The following is a 22,793-nucleotide window of genomic DNA, read 5'->3' on the forward strand; positions in this document are numbered from 1 at the left end:
AAACCGGACCACCTTCTTACAGCATATATAAGAATAAACTCAAAATGGATTAAAGACTTAAATGTAAGACCCAAAACCATAAAACGCCTAGAGGAAAATATACGAAGTAAATTCTCAGACATTATCCTTAGTAATATTTTTACCGATAGATCTCCTTGGACAAGGGAAACAAAAGAAAAAATAAAGAAATGGGGCTACATCAATCTAAAAAGTTCTTTCACAGTAAAGGAAACCGTCAACAAAACAAAAAGACATCTTACTGAATGGGAGAAGATATTTGCCAATGATACATCTGATAAGGGGTCAATGTGCAAAATTTATTTAAAAAACACACAGCTCAACACAAAAAAAAACCCCCAAACAATCTAATTGAAAAATGGGCAGAGGACATGAAGAAACATTTCTCCAAAGAGGACACACAGATGGCCAATAGACATATGAAAAGATACTCAACATCACTAATCATAAGAGAAATGCAAATTAAAACCTCAATGGGATACCACCTTACTCCTGTCAGAATGGCTATCATCAGTAAATCAACAAACAAGTGTTGGTGAGGATGTGGAGAGAAAGGAACCCTAGTGCTGTTGGTGGGATTACAAATTGGTGTAGCCATTATGGAAAATAGTATGGATGTTCCTCAAAAAAATTAAAAATAGAACTACATTATGAACCAACAATTCTACTCCTGGATATTTATCCATAAAAATCCACAGCACTAATTTGAAAAAATTAGTTTACTGTAGCACTCTTCACAATAGCCAAGATATGGAAACAACCAAAATGCCCATCAGTAGACTATTGAAAATGCTCATCAATAGACTGTTGGATAAAGAAATTGTGGTACATGTATACGATGGAGTATTACTCTGCCATAAAAAAGAACAGAATCGTACTATTTGCAACAACCTGAATGGACCTAGAGATTATTATGCTAAGTGAAATAAGTCAGACTGAGAAAGACAAATACCATATGATCTCACTTATATGTATGTGGAATCTAAAGAACCGAATAAGCGAACAAACAAAACAGAAATAGACTCATAGATACAGAGAACAAATTAATAATTGCAAGATGGGGAGATGGGTAAGAAAGGTGAAGGGATTAGAAGTACAAATTGGTAGTTACAAAATAGTCATGGGGATGTGAAATACAGTATAGGGAATATAGTCAATAACGTAAAAACTGTATGGTGTCAGATGGGTACTAGACTTATTGGGGTAGCACTGTATAAATTATATAAATACCTAACCACTGCACTGTACACCTGAAACTAATATAAAATAATATTGAATGTCAACTATAATTTTAAAAAACTATACATACACACACACACAGTCACAGGATGTAAATAGCATAGGGAGTATAGTCAGTGGTATTGCAATAGCTATATGTGGTGTCATGAGTAGTAGACTTGTTGGGGTTATCGCTTTGTGAGGGGTGTAAATGTCTAATCATTATGTTTTGTACACCTGAAACTAATAATCATCATAATAAAGAAGCTATAAAAAAAGATTTAAAAAACTTCCAGAGTAGGTTTTATGCAAAACAAAAACAAAAGCAAATCTAGTGCTATCTATATGTACTCAGGGTTGGTATAGGTAACACCCACAGGTTGTAGAAAGAAAAAGTGGGGCCTCGTGGTTGTGAATGAATGAACGACGAATGAGAGCCTGACATACAGCTGCTGTTCTGTACAGGGAGGTAGATTTATGTTTAAACCAGAGTAAACTATGCAACCAGGTAATAATTTTGAGCAATGAAGTACGTTTGCTACAGTAACTGTTAAAGAAACAGATAAATCACAGTAATTTCAACATGGCACTTTAGCCATTCAATAAATGGGTATTTTAAATTTCATTTGCTTTTGAACTAAGTTCAATAATTTATAGGGTAGTCATTCAAAGATTAATGCTCAGAAGGGAGGAAAATCACTATACAAGAACAGAAACATATTATTTATGTCTATTATTACATTGGGGCTTAGTCTGCCTGTGTTTCCATTATAAACTTGATTTTTGTAGCATTTATCATACATCAGGAAAAGTTTGCTGTGGGCTAAAATTTGGCATTTATCTCAACTTTCTTAGATCCCAATTTTATTTTATCCTTACTTTCTCAAATACTGACATCTATTCATATATTTTAAAATGTTTTACATCATTAAGTAATACTATTGAAAAGTTCAATTATTTTTGAAGTAAAAGTTTGTGGCTGATGATTTCAGCATGCACCAGACTGTCATTGATTTTGAAGCTCTTTAAGATGGTTACAAAAGTTTTAAAGATGGTTTGAAAATACGATTCAAAGACTAAGAAAGAATTGTTTCAGTGTCATGATAGCACCATTTCATTTTATAGCTGCAAAGACAACAACAATAATGCACTAAATTATGACAAAGTGTGACCCAGTTTATTAGATGATCATTAAAATTTAGCATCTCCGATTTGGCCAGACTACATAATTTTGTACGTAGTCTGATACCCATTTCTGATACCCAATTTGCTTACTGATCAGTTGCAGATGTTATTTATATGATAATATGGGTTACTTGACCATGAGATCCTGAAGGGTGATGGCTATTCATTATACTCCCAGGACCCAGCATGTCTATTAATTATAGAGTTGATACTTAGGAAGTTTTGCTTGAACAAATGAGCACATGACTATTTGTTCAGTTACAGGCTGTCACCAACTTCTGAAGGCTGAAGGTTATCCATCCTAAATTGTTTGAGTTATTGGGTTAGGACTTGTAGTTCATTTTGCCATTAATTAAAATGTAATGTAGAAGGCAAGTTATCCCACAAAATCTTATTTGATTTCCAGTAATAGAATGCCAGTAGTCAGAGGTCTGAACCAGTTCTTGAAATAACCCCATCCCAGGCAGCAGATGGGCCTGTGGTTGTGCTTGAATCCTCCAGTGATGTGGATTTCACATATTGTAAGTAATTTATCCTAGTTTGGACAGCAGGCTTTATTTGCCTTTTTTTTTTTTTTTTAATAATAATGAGCCCATCTTTTTCCTTTTACTTTAAAATCATTAGCCTTGATGATCTCTTTCTAGAATACTGAAGACCAGGTCAGAGTTCAGGTGTGGCTCAGGATATATTAATCCCTTCAACTTCCAGACCGTTGAATCCAGACTAGAGGCAGCTGTGAGCAGCCTCGTCTGAGGCAGCCGTTCTCAGAGTGTGGCTCCCCAGCCAGCAGCATCAGCATCAATCACCTGGGAACTTGGTAGACAATGCAGTTTATCAGGACCCACCCAAAATGGACCGAATCTGAAACTCTGGGGAAGGGACGCAGCACTCTGTGCCGAGTAAGCCCTCCGGGTTATTACAGTGTACAGTGGTACCTCGGTGTTCTAACGTAATCCGTTCTGGAAGACCACTCGAGTTCTGAAACGCTCGAAAACCGCCGACAGCTAGGCTTCAGAATCTTGCACTGAGCGAAGCCGTGTGACATGTTTGACTTCCAAAGCGTGTTTGAAAACTGAAGAATTTACTTCTGGGTTTATGGCATTTGTAAACTGAAATGTTCGTCAACAGAGACTTTCGAAAACCGAGGTACTCCTGTACTAAGTTTGAGAACCATTTTTCTAGGACTTCCTGTAGTGCTGGCCCAGGGTGGGATCTTAACACGTGATTCCTTCGGGCAGTGAACACAATGGTGGCACACACTTCAGCACTCAGTTGCCCACCCGCCTCTGCTGTACGAGGCCTGACAATTAAGTTCGCTAACTAGTTGCAATGATGTTGCTAACCTTTTTTGATATCAGAAGGATTATTCATTATGAATTTGTACCAACTGGACAAACAGTTAACCAAGTTTACTATTTGGAGGTGCTGAAAAGGATGCGTGAAAAAGTTAGACGACCTGAACTTTTCACCAATTCATGGCTCTTGTATCATGACAATGAACCAGCTCACACGGCACTGTCTGTGAGGGAGTTTTTAGCCAGTAAACAAATAACTGTTGAAATACCCTCCCTACTCACTTGATCTGACCCCCAATGACTTCATTCTTTACCCAAACATAAAGGAAATATTGAAAGGAAGACATTTTGGTGACATTCAGGACGTCAAGGATAATACAACGACAGCTCTGATGGCCATTCCAGAAAAAGAGTTCCAAAATTGCTTTGAAGGGTGGACTAGGCGCTGGCATTGGTGCATAGCTTCCAAAGGGGAACCCTTCGAAGGTGACTGTAGTGATATTCAGCAGTGAGGTATGTAGCACTTTTTCTAGGATGAGTTCGCGAATGTAATTGTCCGACCTTAATTGTCCCCAACGTCCCCACTGTGCAGGGTGCGGCCAGGCCATGGGTCACCATGGGAAACTGCTCCAGGCAGCTGTCTGGCCTCTGCTCCCTGAAGCCTTTCACATGTTTGTATTTTCCTTCCCTCCTCTAAGTAAACAGCCCAGTTCCTGCAATTGATCCTGTTTATATGATCCCATTTCCAGGCACCGCACTAGTGAAGGTTCTCCTGGTTGTCATTATCATCTGGAAAGCGTAGCATCTAGAGCTGAGCACAGCTATCCGGATGTCATCTGCCTGGTGCCAGAACAGAGGGACCTGTGATTTAGACATTAAGTGCAAGTGATCCCCACGAGTGACTTTAGAAATCACTAGAATGGAAGCCCCGTGAAGGCAGTGACTTGAGTTTTTCACTGTTTTATGCTCACTGACTAGAACAGTGCTTAGCGTATGGTATGCGTTCAATAACTATTTTTAAAATGAAGGGATGAGGAGATGAAAGAGGAGATGAGGAGAAACAGAAAGGAAAGCGAGAGTAAGTAGGGTCATTTAGTTCTTCCTGTCACTTTTGTCTCGTGTTTATCAGCTGCCAGATGTACTCAGGAGATCGCTTGGTTCTCAGTGTGGAACCATGTGGATCACTCCACACTGTTCTCAGCAAGTGAGGTTTGGTGGACTCAGTGGATGGTGACACCACCTCGAGTAGCCGGATGTCATGTCCACCACTGGGAAATGCAGAGGCCATTTGTATGTTAGTGTCAATAAGCCACGGCCTGCTAGTAAAATGAAAAATTGAATTCTACAAATTGATAGATTTATTTTTAAGGATAATTTAAATGTGTTTACTGACACTATGCCTATTGATTGTTACATTTATATGTCATGACACTCTTGGGTTAGTTTTGTTCGTAGTAAAAGGTGCATTCTTCTTACCTGACTCACCTTACCGAAATGGTCTGTTGGCACATGATGGTCTAGGTCTTATTCATTTCTATGTCCGTACAAGATGTTTGGTACCTGGTATGTTCTCAATACTATAAAAGTGATAGCCTAAAAGATCTAGTACATTGTTCCCTAGGTCAGTTTAGAGTTCAAGGAATCATACTACCTTGTTTGGAATGAGGCACGAGAGCCCTAAGCTCAACACTCTTCAATTCAAATTATCCCTGAATTTAACCAATTCATCTAGCATCTACTGACTCCCATGTGCTTCCCATTTTACCACAGCCACAGCCATGCCTCAAGATGGCAGGACTCACCCTGCTGTCTCCACAGACTGAGTTCTGCCCTTGCCCTGGCACTTGTATGACTCCTTCCAATAGGTAGGGGACTCTGTGCTTCGGGGGGGGGGGGGCCTTGGGAGCTCCCTCAGTTTTCACCAGGGGATCTCAGCCCTACGTCCAGCTTTGCTGAGCGTTACAGTGTTTAGGGGGCAAAATGAGTTCTTCGGGGACTTGCTCATGATATCCTTCAGTGTAATATAAGGTCCTCTTTGCCAAAATCCAGAGGAGAAATTCTCACTCACAGAAATAGTCCTGACTCTTGTGAATACCTTTAAACACAAAAGTACGGTTAGCATCGATCTTGTAAACTCGTCATGTTTCCTTCTTTGCTTTAAATGTTAGAAAGCTTGGCCTCACATGTGTGGTCCATGTCTAGTTTTGGATTTCATGGCCCACCTTGTGGGAACTAACCTAATTCCTGGACCAGTTTTACTATACAGTCTTGATTCCTCCACCCCCTCCAGTATCATTTACACTAGTTTTTATTTTTATTTTTTTAAAACTATATTGTGTTACATTGAACTTAAGTTTTATAAGCCATTTTAAACCTTTTTTTTTTGGAACATGGTAAGGTCTGATAAATATGTAATGGATATTTGCAGAACATAGGCTAATGCAAGAAGACTCCGTTATTTTATCACAGAGCATTAAGGTAAGGTGGAGATTGCCACTTCTGGTTACTGATCTGTTAATTGTGGATAAGTTTTAATGTTGCAATTAGTGGAATAGCGTTCAACTGTGAAAAAATTTTTATGCCTTGGAACTTTTCTTCTTTGATGTGGTGAGATAAGAGTACTTTTCCATTCCCATTCAGTCGTTAGAAAAAATTTTCATATGTCAGACCATGAGCTTACGGGAGCCAGAAAAGTGACCAACATTTCCTGTTTGAATTATGAAGGGTGTAGGTGCAACGAGACATGAAAAGATGAAAAGGAGTAAGGTTGGAGTCAGAGCACACAGTCCCCTGCAGATTTTACCAAAAAGGTGATTAAACACCACGACATTTTATTTTCAGCTCTTATAGATTTAAGTTGTAGATCTTTTTAAAAATATTTGCTGAAATTACTTTTACTTACCAATGTAACTCTGTAACCCAAAAGTAAATCCCGAATCAAAACATGAGAATGCACGTCCCCATCAGTGAAATTGCAAACAGAAATTATAGAAGAGTCAGAATTACCGACAGAGTGATCCAATTTAAACAAATCAAACCAATAGATACCCATCAAGCACTTGTCTTGTGCATAAAGCCTGTGCAAGGCTTTATCTAGTAACATCCTGGAGGGGAGAGACCCTTGTCTTGTTCACTGCTGCCTCGTTAGCACTTCAAGTGGGGTCTGGTACATTAGTATTAGTGCTAAATAGTTTTTGTTGGATTTAGGTGCAGTTGACAAATAAACAGTGTAGCGAGTTACTGTTGTGACCAAACTCAGGCATATCATTTAAAGCCCAGGTAGACAGGGAAGGTTGAACAGGAGGCGTGTTTGGAGTTGGATCTAAAGGATGAGTAGGATTTGGATGGATGGGAAGAAGAAGGATATTCCAAGCAGCATGAGCAAAAGTGTAACACCGGGACAGCATACACTCAAAGGACAGGGACCCAGGACCCGTTCTCTCAGAAGACGGTTTATTATGATCCGGCCAGTTGGTGGAAAGACCTTTCCTTCCCTTTATAACAAGCCCTAGGTGATTCTAATGCCCATGATGCATGAACCACACTTTAAACAGGAGGGACGTAGAATAGTAGTTCAAGAGGATTTGACAATAGTGATTGGATGGATGTGACACCGCATCGTAGATTCCAAAAGGAACCTAAAGATAATCAAACAGTTCATTTCTCTTTCTTTGCCATTGAAAAAACCAAACCAAACCAAACCGAGGACTGAAGTTTCTCTACCGTGGGAGTAGGACTGGAAGTCGTGCTCCTCGCTGGCAGTTAGTACCTCCCACTCCTCTCCACAGTGGTGGTCCAGGTACCTGTGAGGTAAAGGGGCGTGGAGAAGCTGATGTCTGTGGGAAAGGACTGGGTTGAATGGATGCAGGAAACCTTGTGAAGGAAGAAGCAATGGCTTCTGGTAGCTGATTTGATGAGGAGTGAGAAGACTCACAAGAAAATGTTGAGGTTTTAATACTGCTAAAACGAACGCATGCCCTATTGATGGGCCAGGATGGAGAAATCAGACACGAGAGAAACATACTTTGCCAAGTGGGAGATACCACGACGTTGGTCTTCGTGTAAAGTGGCAGATGCCATATGAGTTTTTAAATCTACCAGCAGCAGCAGTTTCCCCCAGCAGTTCAGAGCTCGGTTCCCTCCATTAGTGAAATCAGTTAGTCATAGCATGTGGTGTTTTATATTCAGGCTGAATGTTGCTAAGCCCTCTTGCTTTTTCCACCTCCTCCGTCCTGTACTCAGGGTGGAGGAGGAGAACTTGGCTGAGCTGGGCTGGTAGGCACCTAGTGTTCTTCCTCTCTGCTTTGGGAACAAGAGAGGGGGTTTATCCCTTCTGCTCTTCCAGCTGTAACGTTCATTTGGCTTTGAGCACTGGCAGGCAGCATGAAGGGAGGGAGAGGTGTGGATTTCCACAAGAAGTTGGAAACAAAGCTGGAGTGGGAATGAGGGCACGATATTTGTTTTCCAGGACTTTACTCCGCCCCGAGTGGGTGTTTGATTCTGGAGTATAACACAATGGGTTGTAACACTTTAGAGTGAAAATGTTGTCATTTAGGGTCAAAGCTCAGTCTTATATTTGACTGTCCCTGTTATTGTAAGTCGATGTGCGTACCTGCAGGTGGAAGCACACACGTGTTCATATACTTTGATTTTTGGCAAACCACTGATTTAATCTAGAAACATTTGTTCTTTTCTTTGCTTGTATGTTAGACATAATAAACATTTAGGGAATTATTGTTTCCAGAGATTGTTCAAGTTGAGAAGAAATGGATTTGAGGTCCCTCAGTAATTTTTTTTGACATCTGATTCCTTTAAAAAAACAACAGCTGTATAGTACTATAGTTTAGTCTCTTTCACTCAAAATAGGAATATGAGATGATTTCTGAAATCATCGTGGACCTTCACTATTAATCTTAAAATTCATGCAGTTTTCTATGATAAATTTTAACACCTCAAAGTATTTTAACACAGGGCATGACCTTATTTGAGAAATTCCTTAATATTTTTTTCTCTATTTGATCAGGTTTTTATTCTAAATTAGCTGTCCAAAGTGATTTGACCTTTACGGAATTAACAAATTTTAGTTTATGCTTCTTTTCGTTTGTGCTTGTTTTCTTTTCTCTGAGCTTTCTTTCTCAGCTGCTGGTTTCTTGGTAGCTGCAGGCTTTTTCCCCACCAGAGGCTTCTTCTGCTTCCTAATGCCACCAGCCTTTCCTTTCTTCCCCACCACAGGCTTCTTGCATGGAACCCCCTTCTCATGTGGTTTTGCTTCTAGCGTTGCTGCTGCTTTATTCCCTGGAGCTGTGGTTCTCGCCCCGGTGAAGAATGGTGTTCCGGCACATGGTCTTTGCATGTGGGTATAGCTTCAACCTGATTCTGAGGTTTTTCAGTGGATTTTTCATCAGGACTGCGATGAATCTTCTTTTGTGCTGCTCGGAAGCCTCTGTGGGTCTCTGGGCTTTTCAATAGTCTGCTCAGGTCTGTATTGAGTGTCTTGTGTGTGGGAAGGTTGTAGTTACTCTTGAGGGGAGGCAGCGTTATGCCAAGCGCCACTCAGACCATCCAACTTGTGTCTGGGAAGGTTGTAGTTACTCACGAGGGGAGGCAGCATTACACCAAGAGCCACTCAGACCATCTAACTTGTGTCTGGGAAGGTTGTAGTTACTCTTGAGGGGAGACAGCGTTACGTCAAGCCCCACACAGACCATCCAACTTGTGGAAAGCGCTGTCAGTCCAAATGCAGAAACGCCCCACATGCTCACCAGGAGCAAATTTCCAAGTGTTCAGTTTGCTTATGTTAATTAAGCACAGTCGTTCCAGGGACACTTCCGAAGGCTCTGATAATGCCGTTGTCCTCATTATAGATGATGCAAGGTTCCCTGCGCTGGATACGACGGCGGTTTCTCATCTTGCCCTTGTCAGCTCTCATTTGCTGAGAGGTGTAGACCTTTCCATTATCATCCCAGGCCTTAAGTTTCTTAGTTTTAATATTTCTTAAGTTTTTTTAGTGTAATTGTTGGGTACAACTAAAGATATTATCAAATTTAATTTTGGGGGACTTATATAATGTTTTTTGAAAAATATAAAAGTAATACATGTTTGGAAAATATGTTAAAAATTGAGAAATTAAGTGACCTTTGCAGAAATAAGCATTAATATGTGGGAATCCTTGCAGATATTTTCACATACATTTATAAACATATACGTGTAGATAATTTAAAACCCTATATAGGATCTGGAGATTTTTAAGCTGATCTCGTTAGGAAAAAAATAATGAAAGTAATGCAAGATTACATGCTTATAAAAAGTACAAACAGAATGGAAGCATAGGTTACCGTTAACATTTGGTGCATATCCTCAGACCTTTTCCTGTGTGTGCGTGTGCTGGCCTATATTTATTATATATTTTGGTTTGTTTTTTACTGTTATATTTCATTGTTAGGGACGTTCCTTAAGCGTTTGTAATGTTAATAATATTTGTCATTCTTAACTAAGGTATCCAAATGTGGCTTAAGGATGAATAGTTTAATCTACAGATCAAATTTCATGCATCTACTTACATTTTAAATGTATTTTTAAAAATTTAAGTCATAATGCCTAGCTTACAGTTATAAGTTCAGGTTCAGCCACTAGTGTTGTGTATTTCTCTGGATATGGAACATGGACGAGACTTTGAACGTGACCAAATTTTAGTGTTATTTCTCACTAAATACTGCTTAGCATACTCTGCAAAGTGCAAAGTCAATGAGCATATCCTACTCAAAAAATGTTAGGATGATATATTTATACTTGGGAAATAGTGAGTGCTTTTCTAGTGAACTCTTTGGTTGTGTTCAATTTTGAATGCATTTCTTCATGTTCTTTTGCAGTATTGAGATGGAATATCTAAATTTGTTGAATATGATTTTTTTTGCAATGACTAAAGAGTCAAATTCTTGATGACTGTGCCATTTGCTCGAGGTTGAGCCACAGTTAGGACTTAAGAAACCCTGATAGCTAAACCATAACGTTGAAAATGGTGATAATTCATGATATGGTATCTGGGGTTTTCTTCCAAATAAAATGGGATGGAGCTGAAGCATGGGTGAAGGAATACATAAAACAAAATTAACCGTGAGTAGATAAGTTTTGAAGCTGGGTAATAGGGATTTGGAAGTTCATTATACAGTTCTCTTGACTTTTGTGTATTTGAGATTTTCTATAATACATTTGAAATAAGACAGAGAGAATAAGGTTAGCCTGAAACAGTGTGATATGTCAACTTTTAAGTAATAGGTTAAGGTTGAAATACATTGCCAAGATACGCGTATGCTACTTGAGTAAACTAAAAATCACAAGAGAATCCTCATGGACATTATCATGAATAAATAAATGGTCCCATCTCATTCCTCATTTTGAAAACTTAGGTGAGCTCCCATCTCCTTGGCAGTCAGTATGGCAGACTGTAGTTTCCAAAGTGGGCCATAAGGATATCTCCCATCCCAAGGCTCTTCTTACCGTGGGACCTTGGCACTCCTCCCACTGATGGATGGGGGCTGTGTTCCCTCTTCCATCTGGGAGGGCTTGGGACTCCGGCGGAAGTAACAGCATATGACGCTGTATTAAGAAAGGTAATGCAGCTTCTGCCTGACTCTCTTGGCATGCTCGCTCTTGAAACCCAACATCCTGCTCTGAGAAAGTCCAACAGCTACATGGAACACCCCTGCATAGATGTCCCCACTGACAGCCCCTGCTTAGGGCCCACTTGTTAGCCAGCATCAGCCTCCAGACAGGTGAGTGAGAAGGAAGCTTTCCAGTGATGCTGGCCCCATCCATTAAGTGACCCCCACCCTTTGAATCTTCCCAGCGGAGGCCCCAGACACCAAGGAGCCTTTCCTACTGTCCCCTTTCTGAATTCTTATCCACTGAATCTGTGAGCATAATAAAATGCTTGTTGGTTTTGTGACTAAGTTTGGGATGATTTGTGGCACAGCAGTAGAAACTGCTGCATATGTTACTGAGGGAGAGAACAGTCAGAATATGTTCATCGGGAGAAAAGAATCTTTTTTCTCAGTGATCATTTCTTTTCATAACATGCCCAAAGGGTACATCTGTACTCAGTGACTTGTGTTTTGAGGGTATTCACAATTTTTACTGTTTCCATGAACACGATGACTTCCAAGTCAGGAGTTATATTGTGGACCGTCAATTATTCCCGGAATGAAGTAGTTTGTGGCTGGCAATCAGGCGCATCTCTTTACTTCTTACTTCACATTCCCCCTTCATTAGAACGCCCTTCTCTTGCCGGAACTCCAGAACCATGGCTTCCTGCCCCTTTCTGTCATTATGCGGGTTGATTTGGAAGCAGAGAAGGAGATGGCCTAGTGTGTAGACTGAACCGGAAGGGCAGTGTCAAGGAATCTTTCTCCATTCTGAGCTGAATTCCTGCTTCTTTATTATGTGAGCAACACCCTTTTTTGCTGCACATATAGCTGGTGTTACCTCGGTCTCATTCCATCTTGGTTTTCCACTGCACATTGTGCCATGAAAAAAAATCCAGTTTATTTTCCATGATAAACAGAATAAAACGGTGTCTAGCACTTCCATATATACCAGGCGTGCCAAAAAAATATATACAAGGGGACACTTTGGTCAACATTGCTCAAGCAGTAGTTTGCTGTAATCAGAAGTGTCTGGACGCTGATGGTAACCCCTCTGACCACCTCTTGTAATCGCAGAAGTCAAACGTGACTTATACTCATCTTTTATTATCAGTATATACTATTATAATTTTAGTGCAGTTTTCCTTTCTTAAAATGTGTATACATTTTTTGGCACTATATATATATGACAATTCTTTTTTTTTTTATATGACAATTCTATCAACACTTGTTTCATACTCTGCACACAGGTGTTGTGTCCAAGTGTATATCAGAACACCTGCTAGCTTTAACTCTATTTGTAATTTCTCAGACTCAATGGTGGGTCCTTAAGGGTTTGTTATATTTTTTATTATATATTTTTATGTCTTAAACATAGCATATTCACACTTACATGATTGTAATTGGTAATTACTCTGCACTTTTGTCATTGATGTCATATGACATCCATCAGTGTCACATAATAATGGAATTCTGCCGATAGTCCATTCTGTTTTCTCTTCAAGCATCAGATAGGTCCTCAACTTAGTGGATAATTTTAGAAGCTTCTTCTCATTTGTGTAGTATTTTTACTTTAGGATGTGGTACTCTAAGAAATGCTTCTTAACGATGATAGTCTTAAGAGATGAAATTAATATTTGCTCTGAAAAACATTTTGTGACATGTTCTGGAAAAACAAAACAAAACTAAACGGAAACATCACTGTGCCAACTCTCCTGTTTAACATCTCCTGTTCCTGATAAACCAGATGTTCTGCATGGAAACATTAACTGGGTCCATTATTTTAAAGGGATGAGTTGTAATACATTATATATCAAACTACACCCCTAGCAATTTCCTAAAAAGTAGCTAAAACACAGTCAAATGTCTATTATAGGTAACTAACATGTGAAGATGAATTGTTTAGAATGTTACCTCCTGATCATCAAACATTTATTATGGTTATTAACAAGCACCTGTTTTGTGTGCAGGAACAGGTACATTTTGTAGAATATACCATGAATGTTATGTTTATGATATTGAGCGACAAACTATACACTCAATAAAAAATTGTATTAGAAAAATGCAGATAAAATATACAATACTAGCAGAAAATGCCCTATTGTGGAGTATTACTAGTGAGGCAGAGGTTTAGAGTTTGAAGAAAAGTTAAGAACTGAGAAGGGAGAGAGTTGAATCAGGCTTTTTTTTTTTTTTTTGGATGGTTATGGAAGGAGGTGAACTGGAGTTTGGTGTTAAAGGGGCAATTTCAGAGAAAATGTCAGAAACTGATAGAGTTTTATTATCACGCTGAGGCTTCCATACTGATTTAAAGTGAAAAACTTGCAAACTCTACCTTTGCTTACCTCCTGTTGTTTAAGTTCGTACATTTCTTTACGAGATGCTAAGCAGTTAGCTGTGAGGGCATCATGATTGGTCAACACACCGGCACCTCCAAAATGCATATCCCTTTTATTGATTACACCTGAGTCTGACTCCAATTACAACTGGAATATAATTCAAATGTTTCCATACATTGTTTTGGAAAAATGGTTTATCAAGTTAGCATCAGAAATATAATTTATCCTGTAATGACAAAGGTGGCAATAAAAGCCAGGATGTTAACCAGAATTCTATGGGGCTTCATGCCACACTATTTTTTCATAATAAATAAGGTCTTGGGACCAGGGGTGAGGTGTTGCCAGTCCATTTAAACTCTTTGCTCTGTCAGTCTTGTCCAAAAAACCATCCCATTCTCAGATTGACTCAACCCAGCACATTCCTTTCATAGTCTATATTTGTACTGGATTCCTATTACCTATTTACATTTATGAATTTATTCTGAGTTACAATTTTTTAAATATTTCATTGCTAAGTTCTTAAAACATTGCTCTAGTTTTGTAATTGTGCTAATGGTGAAATAGGCAGTTTTAATAAACTGAACACTTAGATGCAAGTGAGAATTCATAATTTGAGATGATCTGTTTCCGTTTCCTGAATGTTCGCTGAGACTAACAAAACAAGCTTTATATCTCATACATGCGCAATCCTGAAGCATGTACACGATGGGATTATCGGAAAACTCATAATTAACCTGATATGTCAGACGTGTATGTGTATAATGTTAGAGATGTTACCTTATCCTCTAAAACTGCCCATCGTCTTGTTTACCGCTTGATCAGGTGGGGGACATTCCTGAACTGGGGACCACACTTTGATGAGGACCTCTACTTCAGCGCCCTTTAGAGTTAGAATTTATCTCTTCTTATGAGGAATACAGATATACTAGTATAACTCTTATTTTCCCATAGTACATTTTAACACTTTTAATAGTACAAGTTGCTATTTTGCAGCCAAATCTCATTTTTAATATATTTCTCTTTTTTCTCTTTCAAAGGGTTACAGTGTCTTTATTACTGTAAAATGAGAGTGTTGTACTACCTGGCTTTATCTCTAAAACTCGGATTCCTCTGTTTCTTCTTTATGACGTAATGATTTTTCAGTGTACTCGTACTGTCTTGCATTTATTTCATCTTTTAACTGGATGTGAGAGTTTTGTTTTTTTTTAGGGCTCCCAGATAATAATCAAGTTAACTGTCCAGTTTCCTAAAAATACTTGTACCTAGCCCTACCTGTATTACTAAATATCCTGAGTGTATTCATAACTTTAAAATCAGATTGGAACTGTACTGTTGTTGAAAAAGAAACTGAACACAAATGAGTCTATGTAATACCATAAATTCTGTGTGCTGGTCACAGTGTAAGCACATCTAGAGAATTACTTCCCCATTAACTGTCAGTGCCCTTCAATTAGATTAGAGTTGTTTCTTTTGTAATAAATTGTCAGTAGTGTCCAGTGGTGAAGTTTGGAAAACAGTTCAACGTTAAGAGACTAGCGCTGTCACTTAAAAAACACTTTAGTTTTTCCAGAAAAATCTGTTTATCTCCGCCATCTCCTCCCACTGTACCCTAGCGTTTCCCAAATTCCCCCATCTCTTCTTACATATCTGTTTGTCTTTCTGGTGTATGCCACGTTTGGAAGTCTCGTTAAACCAGCATCTGTTCTGTTTTAGGAGAAACCCGATGCCAGCCCCACGTCACTTCAGCTGCGGTCCCAGATCGAAGTAAGCACAATGACTTTAATCACCTATTTTTGCTTCTGCCTTTTTTCTTTTTAAAGTGATATTCTGAACAAATCAGATGAAGCCTGCTGCTCTGCCTGTACTGACACTGTGAATTTTCTCTCTTAGGAGTCGCTTGGTTTCTGTAGCGCCGTGTCAACACCAGAAGTGGAAAGGAAGTAAGTTTCCCTCCCTTTGCCCAGGATCAGAATTTCTGAGTAGGTATCTTTTAGGTCCATCCTCGTGGAAGTCAAATGGGTGATCTTGGTGTGTATGTGGATCGTGATGTTATTTTCCGTACATGTTGCATGTGTACATATTTGTAAGTGGATAAGAGTGTGTTTTCAGTTGTAACTCTATGGGTGATGCCTAACGATTCCGCTAAGCGTTACTGACTTTACGCTGCTTATTGTGAGTGAATTCTAAATAAATACCTGGAAGTGAGCATGGAGAAAGGGAAAGGACCGTTCAGTCAACCAAAATGGGCTTCCTTCTCTTATGTTAGCTTTTGATATACGATGAAAGTCATAGAGAAGTGAGGCACAAAAGTAAAATACATTCCAGAATAAAACAATGATTTAAATACCCTCCTCTGCATTTTGCTTTGATGGGTGACCTTAAAACAGGAATAAATGCTTGTGTCAGGAGATGGCAAATGCTCACTAACCTTTCCTGTTAAAGGTAATATTTTGGTTTCCTTGTCCTAACTTGGACTCTGTAATTTTTGCTCTCATGGTAGAAAATTCTATGTTATATCTTGTATTTCCAGTATTTCTTTTAGGCAACTTTACAAAACAAAAACAAAACAAATGTTTTTTTCCCCCCTTTTTCTATAAACTTTCCCTTTTCTACTTTATTCCATCATAATTATGCCAGAATGTTCTATTTATGATCTTCTGAGGTAAAGAAATTTTAAGAAAGTCCACATGTTTAAACAGACACTTCCTTTGGCATAGGGCCACTTATACTGTTTCATGCCAAGAGAGGCATAGAAGTGGTTTAGGAGTAAAGTATTTCTGGAATGAAAAGCACACGTTGAGAGAGCGTGTGTATACACTTCACAGCACAGCTTCGCCTAATCCGTCCACGTGTGTGTGCTGCGGGCACAGAGGCGGCTTCAAGGAGGGAAAGGCGTCTTTGCCAAAGCTTCAGCCCTCAGTTTAAGAGGCAAAGCAGATTTGGTTCAGGATCGAGGAACCTTGGGGGTGATGAGCAAAAGAAACTCAAGGCCCTTGCCCACTCAAGGTTAGACGATAAATGTGCAATTAGCATGAATTTCCCTTGTTTTGGTTGCATATATCCTCCCAGCCACTTAATAATGTGGAGGCTGAAATAGCCAAGAAATTTGACTTGACATTGATTTTGAAATTGGAGGTACCATAGTGCTGTTGAACTGAGCCTGGGCAGGAAGAAGTATTGAGTGAACGGGCTGTAGGTTCACCTGACCTAGTTTGCTTACCTACATGGCGTGATTCAGGCTGAGAACTCAGGTATTCTCTCAGAATCTCTGAATCCTTCAGGAAACAAAAAATGTTTGTCTTTCCTCCTAAGAGGAAGTGACTCACCAAATTTGTACTAATCTTAGAGTAGGCATTTCTTCTTCCCTTCATTTGTGGGTAGTCATTCTTTCCGTGTTTATATCCTTCACTTAGTGAAATATGGCATGACTCTTGTGGCCAGGGCAGAGACTGGCAGCCTCCTCTGAGGTTAACAAAAAAAATGGAAAATACACATATACAAAAGCTACTGACAGCCTCAACCCCTTCATCTGTAATACTGCCATTTTGTTTCTGTTCTTTTAAGTGGTTTACTTAAACTTAGGTGTTTCTAAGTAATTTGTAAGTTTTGATACATTTCTGTCCTTCATTTTCCTAGTGACAGTTTTTGAAAATTGTGTAACTTTTTTTCACTTCAAAAAACTTGAAAAAAATTTAATCTTACAGAAAAGTTGCAAAAATTGTACAATGAACTCCCATATAAATTTTACTTAGACTCACCAATTTGCCTACTTTCTCACCTATTCTCTGTCTCTCTCATATAATATCACTAATTATTATTGTTGTTGCTGAACTATTTGAGAGTAAGTTGCAGATATCATGGCACTCACCCCTAAGTACTTCAGTATACATCTCCTAAGGACCAGGTTGTTCTCTTACGGAACTGCAGTGTAATTACCAAATAGAGGAATTGAAATGCTGACTTTCCTAATATACAGTTCATATTCAAATTTCCAGTAATGTCTACTATAGTACTTATTTTTTTAATCCAACGCTGAAAAGCAATTCATTGCATTTGCATGTCGTATCACTTGTCACGTTTAATCTGAAAGGATTTCTTGGCCTTTCTTTGTCTTTTGTGATATTGATATTTTTTTAAGAGTGTAGTCTAGTTGTTTTATGAAACAGTCCTCAACCTGGGTTCCTTTTCAAGATGCAGGAAATGCATTTTGATGTTGTGTTCTCCTCAGTACATTGCATCACGATAACAGTTTGCCCTATTATTGGTGATATTAATTTTATCATTTAATAAAGTGATGGCTGTCAGATTTCTTCTGAAAAGTTACAATTTTCCCTTTGCACTTAATAAATATTCTGTGGGTAGATAATCCAAGACTATGTCTGTATCTTGTTCCTCATCAAACTCTTACCTAATGGTTTTAGATTCCTTTAATGATTCTTGGGTGAATCAGTTTTTACTGCTACTTGCAAAATGGTGATACTCATTCTTAAATTGATAAGTGTTTCAGATTTACTCTTCCAAACACATTTTTCTAAAAAGATTTTGGTCAGTCTGAATGCTCTAGGTCACATTATAATCTGAACAGCTTTGATACCATGTTTATGTTGAATTATTTGTATTTGTGTACTTGAAAATGCAAATGCTTTGAAATGCAAAGTCCTGCTATTCTTCAGATCAAAATGCTTACAAGTAGCTTTGCAAGCCCTGGGAGATGACCTGGCAAGCCAGTTGGTCGTGTCTGGTGGGTTAGTGTCTGCCAACCAAAACACCCTTCTGAATCAGCAGTGTTGTTTTATGGGCAGAAGTTTTCTTCTGCTTTTTATTCAAAAGGCAAGCAAACTCAGTAAACCAAAGTGGACAAATCCTGCAGTCACCCACCCTAGAAGCAGAGGCAGAGATGGAAACGGGCCAGGTTGCCGTGGAGGGATTGGCTCTGTGGCTCCTTCCCTCTAGACCCACCGCCGTCCCCCCCACCCCTGGACACATCTTTCTCCTTCCCTTCTCCCCCAGTTAAATCCTGTTCTAAGGAAGGTTTCAGAGATTGTTATGATGCAAATGTCTGAGTTCTCACAATGTCACCTCTCTCAGTGGTATTTAACATTGAACAGATTTGAAGTCCTCAATTACAGGACTATGGCTTTGACCAGAAATGACAGGCGAAGTGGGCCTTTTGCAGGGGAGGCGTGAGAAGGGGAGCAGTGAGAAGTCTAATATACCTGACGTTACTGCTCCTGGATACCCTGCCACGTGGGGCTGCTAGGGCTGTATTTGGCCTGTAGCTGTGCGTGACCTGCACGATAGCTAGATAGATAGAGAGGTAGATACGTAGATATTAATAGATACAGGACAGACCCAGCCCCCACCAGTGTGACAAATGCTCCATTCATCCTTATTTTCTTACAATCTGTCTGGTCCCTTCATATGCTTTCACTGAAAATATAATAAATACTGCATTTATTTACCTTGGCAATAAATGAGACTGTCTACTTTATTACACCAGTCCTGGATTTGTGTCAACTGGCTGCGAGGTGAACGTTAGTTAAATTTCTTGTTCCTCACTAGTTAGTCTTAAGAATTATCTAGAAAGCAGGGCCTTTTTTTTTTTTTTTTTTGGCTTGGATATATCTTTATAACTCTGTATTAGGAACGAGTTCCTACAGATAACAGAAAACGTGACAAATAGTGGCATAAACAAATCCAAGGTTCATTAGGTACATGCTTGTTCCATGCTTGGCACTGAGGCTCAAGTACGCCTTCAGGAACCCACACTGTGTTTTTTTGTTTGTTTTTTTTGTCCTGGTTTTAAAGTGGCTGCTGCATCTTCCAGGTAGGAAGGAGAAGCAGGGTGAAGGGAAGAAGGTAGAAGGGCAGAAGGCCAGAGGCACATTTTGTAAAAAGCTTTCCTAGAAACCCTGTCCATCACATTGCACTGTGTCCCACTCATTTCTTCCCGCCACACCTGTCACTGAGCCCGGGCTCTGTGTGCAGGCCACTGTTCTGGGTGCTAGGATGTTGTGATGAAGAACTGACACGAGCTGCACGTTGGGAGATGGGCCAGAAAACAGTTATGTAATTGAACTGGTGCTGTGAAGAAACCTAAAGCAAAGTGAGTAGACCCAGAATTGGGGTCTCTGGCGACCACAGCCATAGGGGAGTTTGGAGAAGTAAGTATATTTAACTGAGCACATGGCTGCCATGAACAAAATGGGCTTCTTAAGGAACGAGGGAAAATAGACATTTGGTAGCAAACTAGCAGGATTTCCCCCACAGTAAGTTACTCTTTTATTTGTATGTGTGTACATACAAAAACAGAGTAGTCTGAAAATTAGTTCAAAGTCGAACAAATAAACTGTGTCAGGATTACTTAGATTCATTACTTTCGAGGAAGTCAGCTGAGGGGAGAGGAGAAAGGGGAAGTAGAGGCCAGAGAGCAAGCAAGTCAGAGAGTAGGGGAGCCCATCTGGTTGTTTCTAGGTGTGTATCTATTATAGATGGAAGTAGTCTTGATGGGGTTGGTTCATATGGAGTGCAAATTGTAAAAGAAAAAGCAGGAAATAGTAAATAATGTTTACTGTATGCTTGTTATGGGCCAGGAACTCATCTATGCATTTAACACTGACTCATTTAATACAACAACCCTGTGAGGTTCAGTACGATACCATTCCCATTTACAAATGCAGAAACTGAGGCGCAAAGAGGTTAATAAATTGCCCGAGGCGACACAGCTAAATAGTGACAGAGCCCAGATTTGATCCCGTTTGAGAACCCATGCTCCTGAACACTAAAGTATAATTCCAAAGTGCTTAACAATTATGTCGCTTATGCAAATGGAGAGGTTAGAGGCAAATTGAGTTCATTAGCATTATAGAAATAGCAGCAGTTAAAACGAATACTCTAGAGTTTCTCTTGGAAGTAGGAGGAAGTTTTACTCTCATTCAGATATAAGCTGGGTCTCAGTTATTTATTTATAGAGGCAGGAAGGTCCAAAATAAATCCCCAAACGTCACCTTAGCCGGTATTTATAAGCTCTTTTCTACTAAGTCTTTCACCAGAGTTGAACATTTACTGATTTAAGTTTCACTTTTTTTATTACCTATGACTACACTTGAACTACTTTATGGTGAGAAAGTCCAAAAATATATAGCATGATGGGAAAGGGAGATAAATAAAAGGAGGGAAAGCCAATAGAGCAGTGTCTTGGAGTCGAATAAAATGCATGGAATATAGTTGATAAATGTTCTGTGTGAGCGTTCCCTCCACTTGGACCTTGCTTCGCTGTTGGATTTGTTTCCTCTGGCCAGCCGATTACTCTTTTGGTGGTGTCAGCGTGCCATTTTTCCCCCTCAGAAGCCTGGGTCTTCACCTCCTCTTTCCTCCTAGCCTTCAGGGAAGAAGCGCCTGCACGTGTGCATGTATACCCGTCCCTCTCTCATCTGCTTCTCTCTGAGTTGCTTGCTCTCTGGCCTCTCCTTCCTCTTCCTCCCCTCCCCTCAGCCTGCCTGTCCATCTACCTCCTCCTTTGACCTGCTCTCCAGGCACGAGGAAGCTCCTGCAATTTCTCCCACGGTGCACTGTGCCGCTGAAATTACTATCCTTTCCCATGGGGTGTCTGTCCCCCACTCTCTCACCACCCTCTCCTCGCTCCTTCTCTGGGCAAGCTCCACTCAACCTTAAAAATTCTGCTCTGCTCTTGGCTCCTCCGCGCCTCCCAGAGGCGTCCCTAATCCACAGAGTTGGGGTGAGATGTCCTGCCACTGGGCCTCCTGGGCGCTCCTGTCACTGTTGCAATAATTGCAGTTATTTCACGTATGAGAGAGTGTGTGTGTTTTGTCACCTCGCACCCTGAACTCCGGATGTTTTACATAAAACACTTTCAAAAATGGATAAATGAGTGAGTGGGTGAGTGCGCACAGATATGTGTAGTCTCCACCCCATAAAAATCTTGCTGTTCTCCCAAACCATAATTCTGTCTCTCTCCTCCCTCAGAACAGTGGTACCTAGGTTAGAAGGGGGTGGGGGGGTGGGGTGTATGGACAAACAGCAGGTTGTCGGACAGAGAAAGAAAGAAGGATGAAGAGGGATAATGAGTTCTGCTGTAAGAATGCACAGCTTGGGGTGACAGCAACCCCCCCCCCCCCAAGCCTGACTCCTCTCTTCCTTCCCTGCAGAAACGCCCTTTCCGAGGTCAGTGACACAACAGTGACCATCCCAAGGACCCCGCCCCACGTGCAGACCCTTGTTGCATTTGGCACTGCTGCCTTTCCTTTTGGTCGCACTTCCCTCTTTGCCATTGGTGTCTGTGACATTGCGGTTCCAGTTTCTCCTCCTTACTTTATGGCCCCTCTTTGCAGTTCCCTTTTTTCTGCTCACCCCTTCCTGTTGGTATTCCCCTGGGGCTTTGTATCCAGCCTACAACCTCTCCCAAGACGCTTACCCACGCCCATGGCCCATGGCTTTGAACTGTTGTCTCTAGGCGCCCACCTCAAATCTTCATCTCTCCTGTGCCCGTTTCCCGATCTGGTGACCTGCCTGTTGCAGCCTTTTACTGGAGGCCTGCCCACGACAGTTACTGTCCCCCCAAGCTGTGCGTTCTTATGACAGAAGTCATCTCCCTCCCTCCCTCCCTCCCTCCCTCCCTTCCTTCCTTCCTTCCTTCGTTCCTTCCTTCTTTCCTTCTTTCCTTCCTTCTTTCCTTCTTCTTTCCTTCTTTCCTCCCTCTCTTCCTCCCTCCCTTCCTTCCTTCCTTCCTTCCTTCCTTCCTTCCTTCCTTCTTTCCTTCCTTCCTTCCTCCCTCCCTCCCTCCCTCCCTCCCTCCCTCCCTCCCTCCCTCCCTTCCTTCCTTCCTTCCTTCCTTCCTTCTTCCGACAACCTTCAATTTGCCCATACACCCCCCTTTCTATCCTATGGACCACTTTCCTGTGCTTTTCACCCAGCATTTACATCACTATCTCCTGCTTTTCTTCTGTGATCCCAAAATCTCATTGGCCACATCCTGTTGCTTTTACTTCTATAATGTCTCCTTTGTTTCCCTCTTTTTCATCTTCACGACTCCAAGTGATACCTTGAATACTCTTTTCATGAACTAGAAAAGAACATTC

General features: G+C 40.3%; 1 protein-coding gene across 8 annotated transcripts in view; it reads left to right on the forward strand.

Moving 5' to 3' along the window:
* SASH1 (SAM and SH3 domain containing 1) overlaps positions 1 to 22,793 on the forward strand; it is a 233,322-nt gene that overhangs the window by 127,000 nt on the left and 83,529 nt on the right. For 5 of the 8 annotated variants that reach the window (XM_019746922.2, XM_019746921.2, XM_019746924.2 and 2 more), the window contains exons 3-4: positions 15,409 to 15,459; positions 15,586 to 15,635. The exons of the other annotated variants lie outside the window; for them this stretch is intronic. In XM_019746922.2, coding sequence (XP_019602481.2) covers positions 15,409 to 15,459; positions 15,586 to 15,635 — 101 coding nt within the window. The remainder of the gene's footprint in view (positions 1 to 15,408; positions 15,460 to 15,585; positions 15,636 to 22,793) is intronic. 8 annotated transcript variants of the gene reach the window in all.

The sequence above is a fragment of the Rhinolophus sinicus genome, linkage group LG05 (assembly GCF_036562045.2).
Source record: "Rhinolophus sinicus isolate RSC01 linkage group LG05, ASM3656204v1, whole genome shotgun sequence".
Lineage (NCBI taxonomy): Eukaryota > Metazoa > Chordata > Mammalia > Chiroptera > Rhinolophidae > Rhinolophus > Rhinolophus sinicus.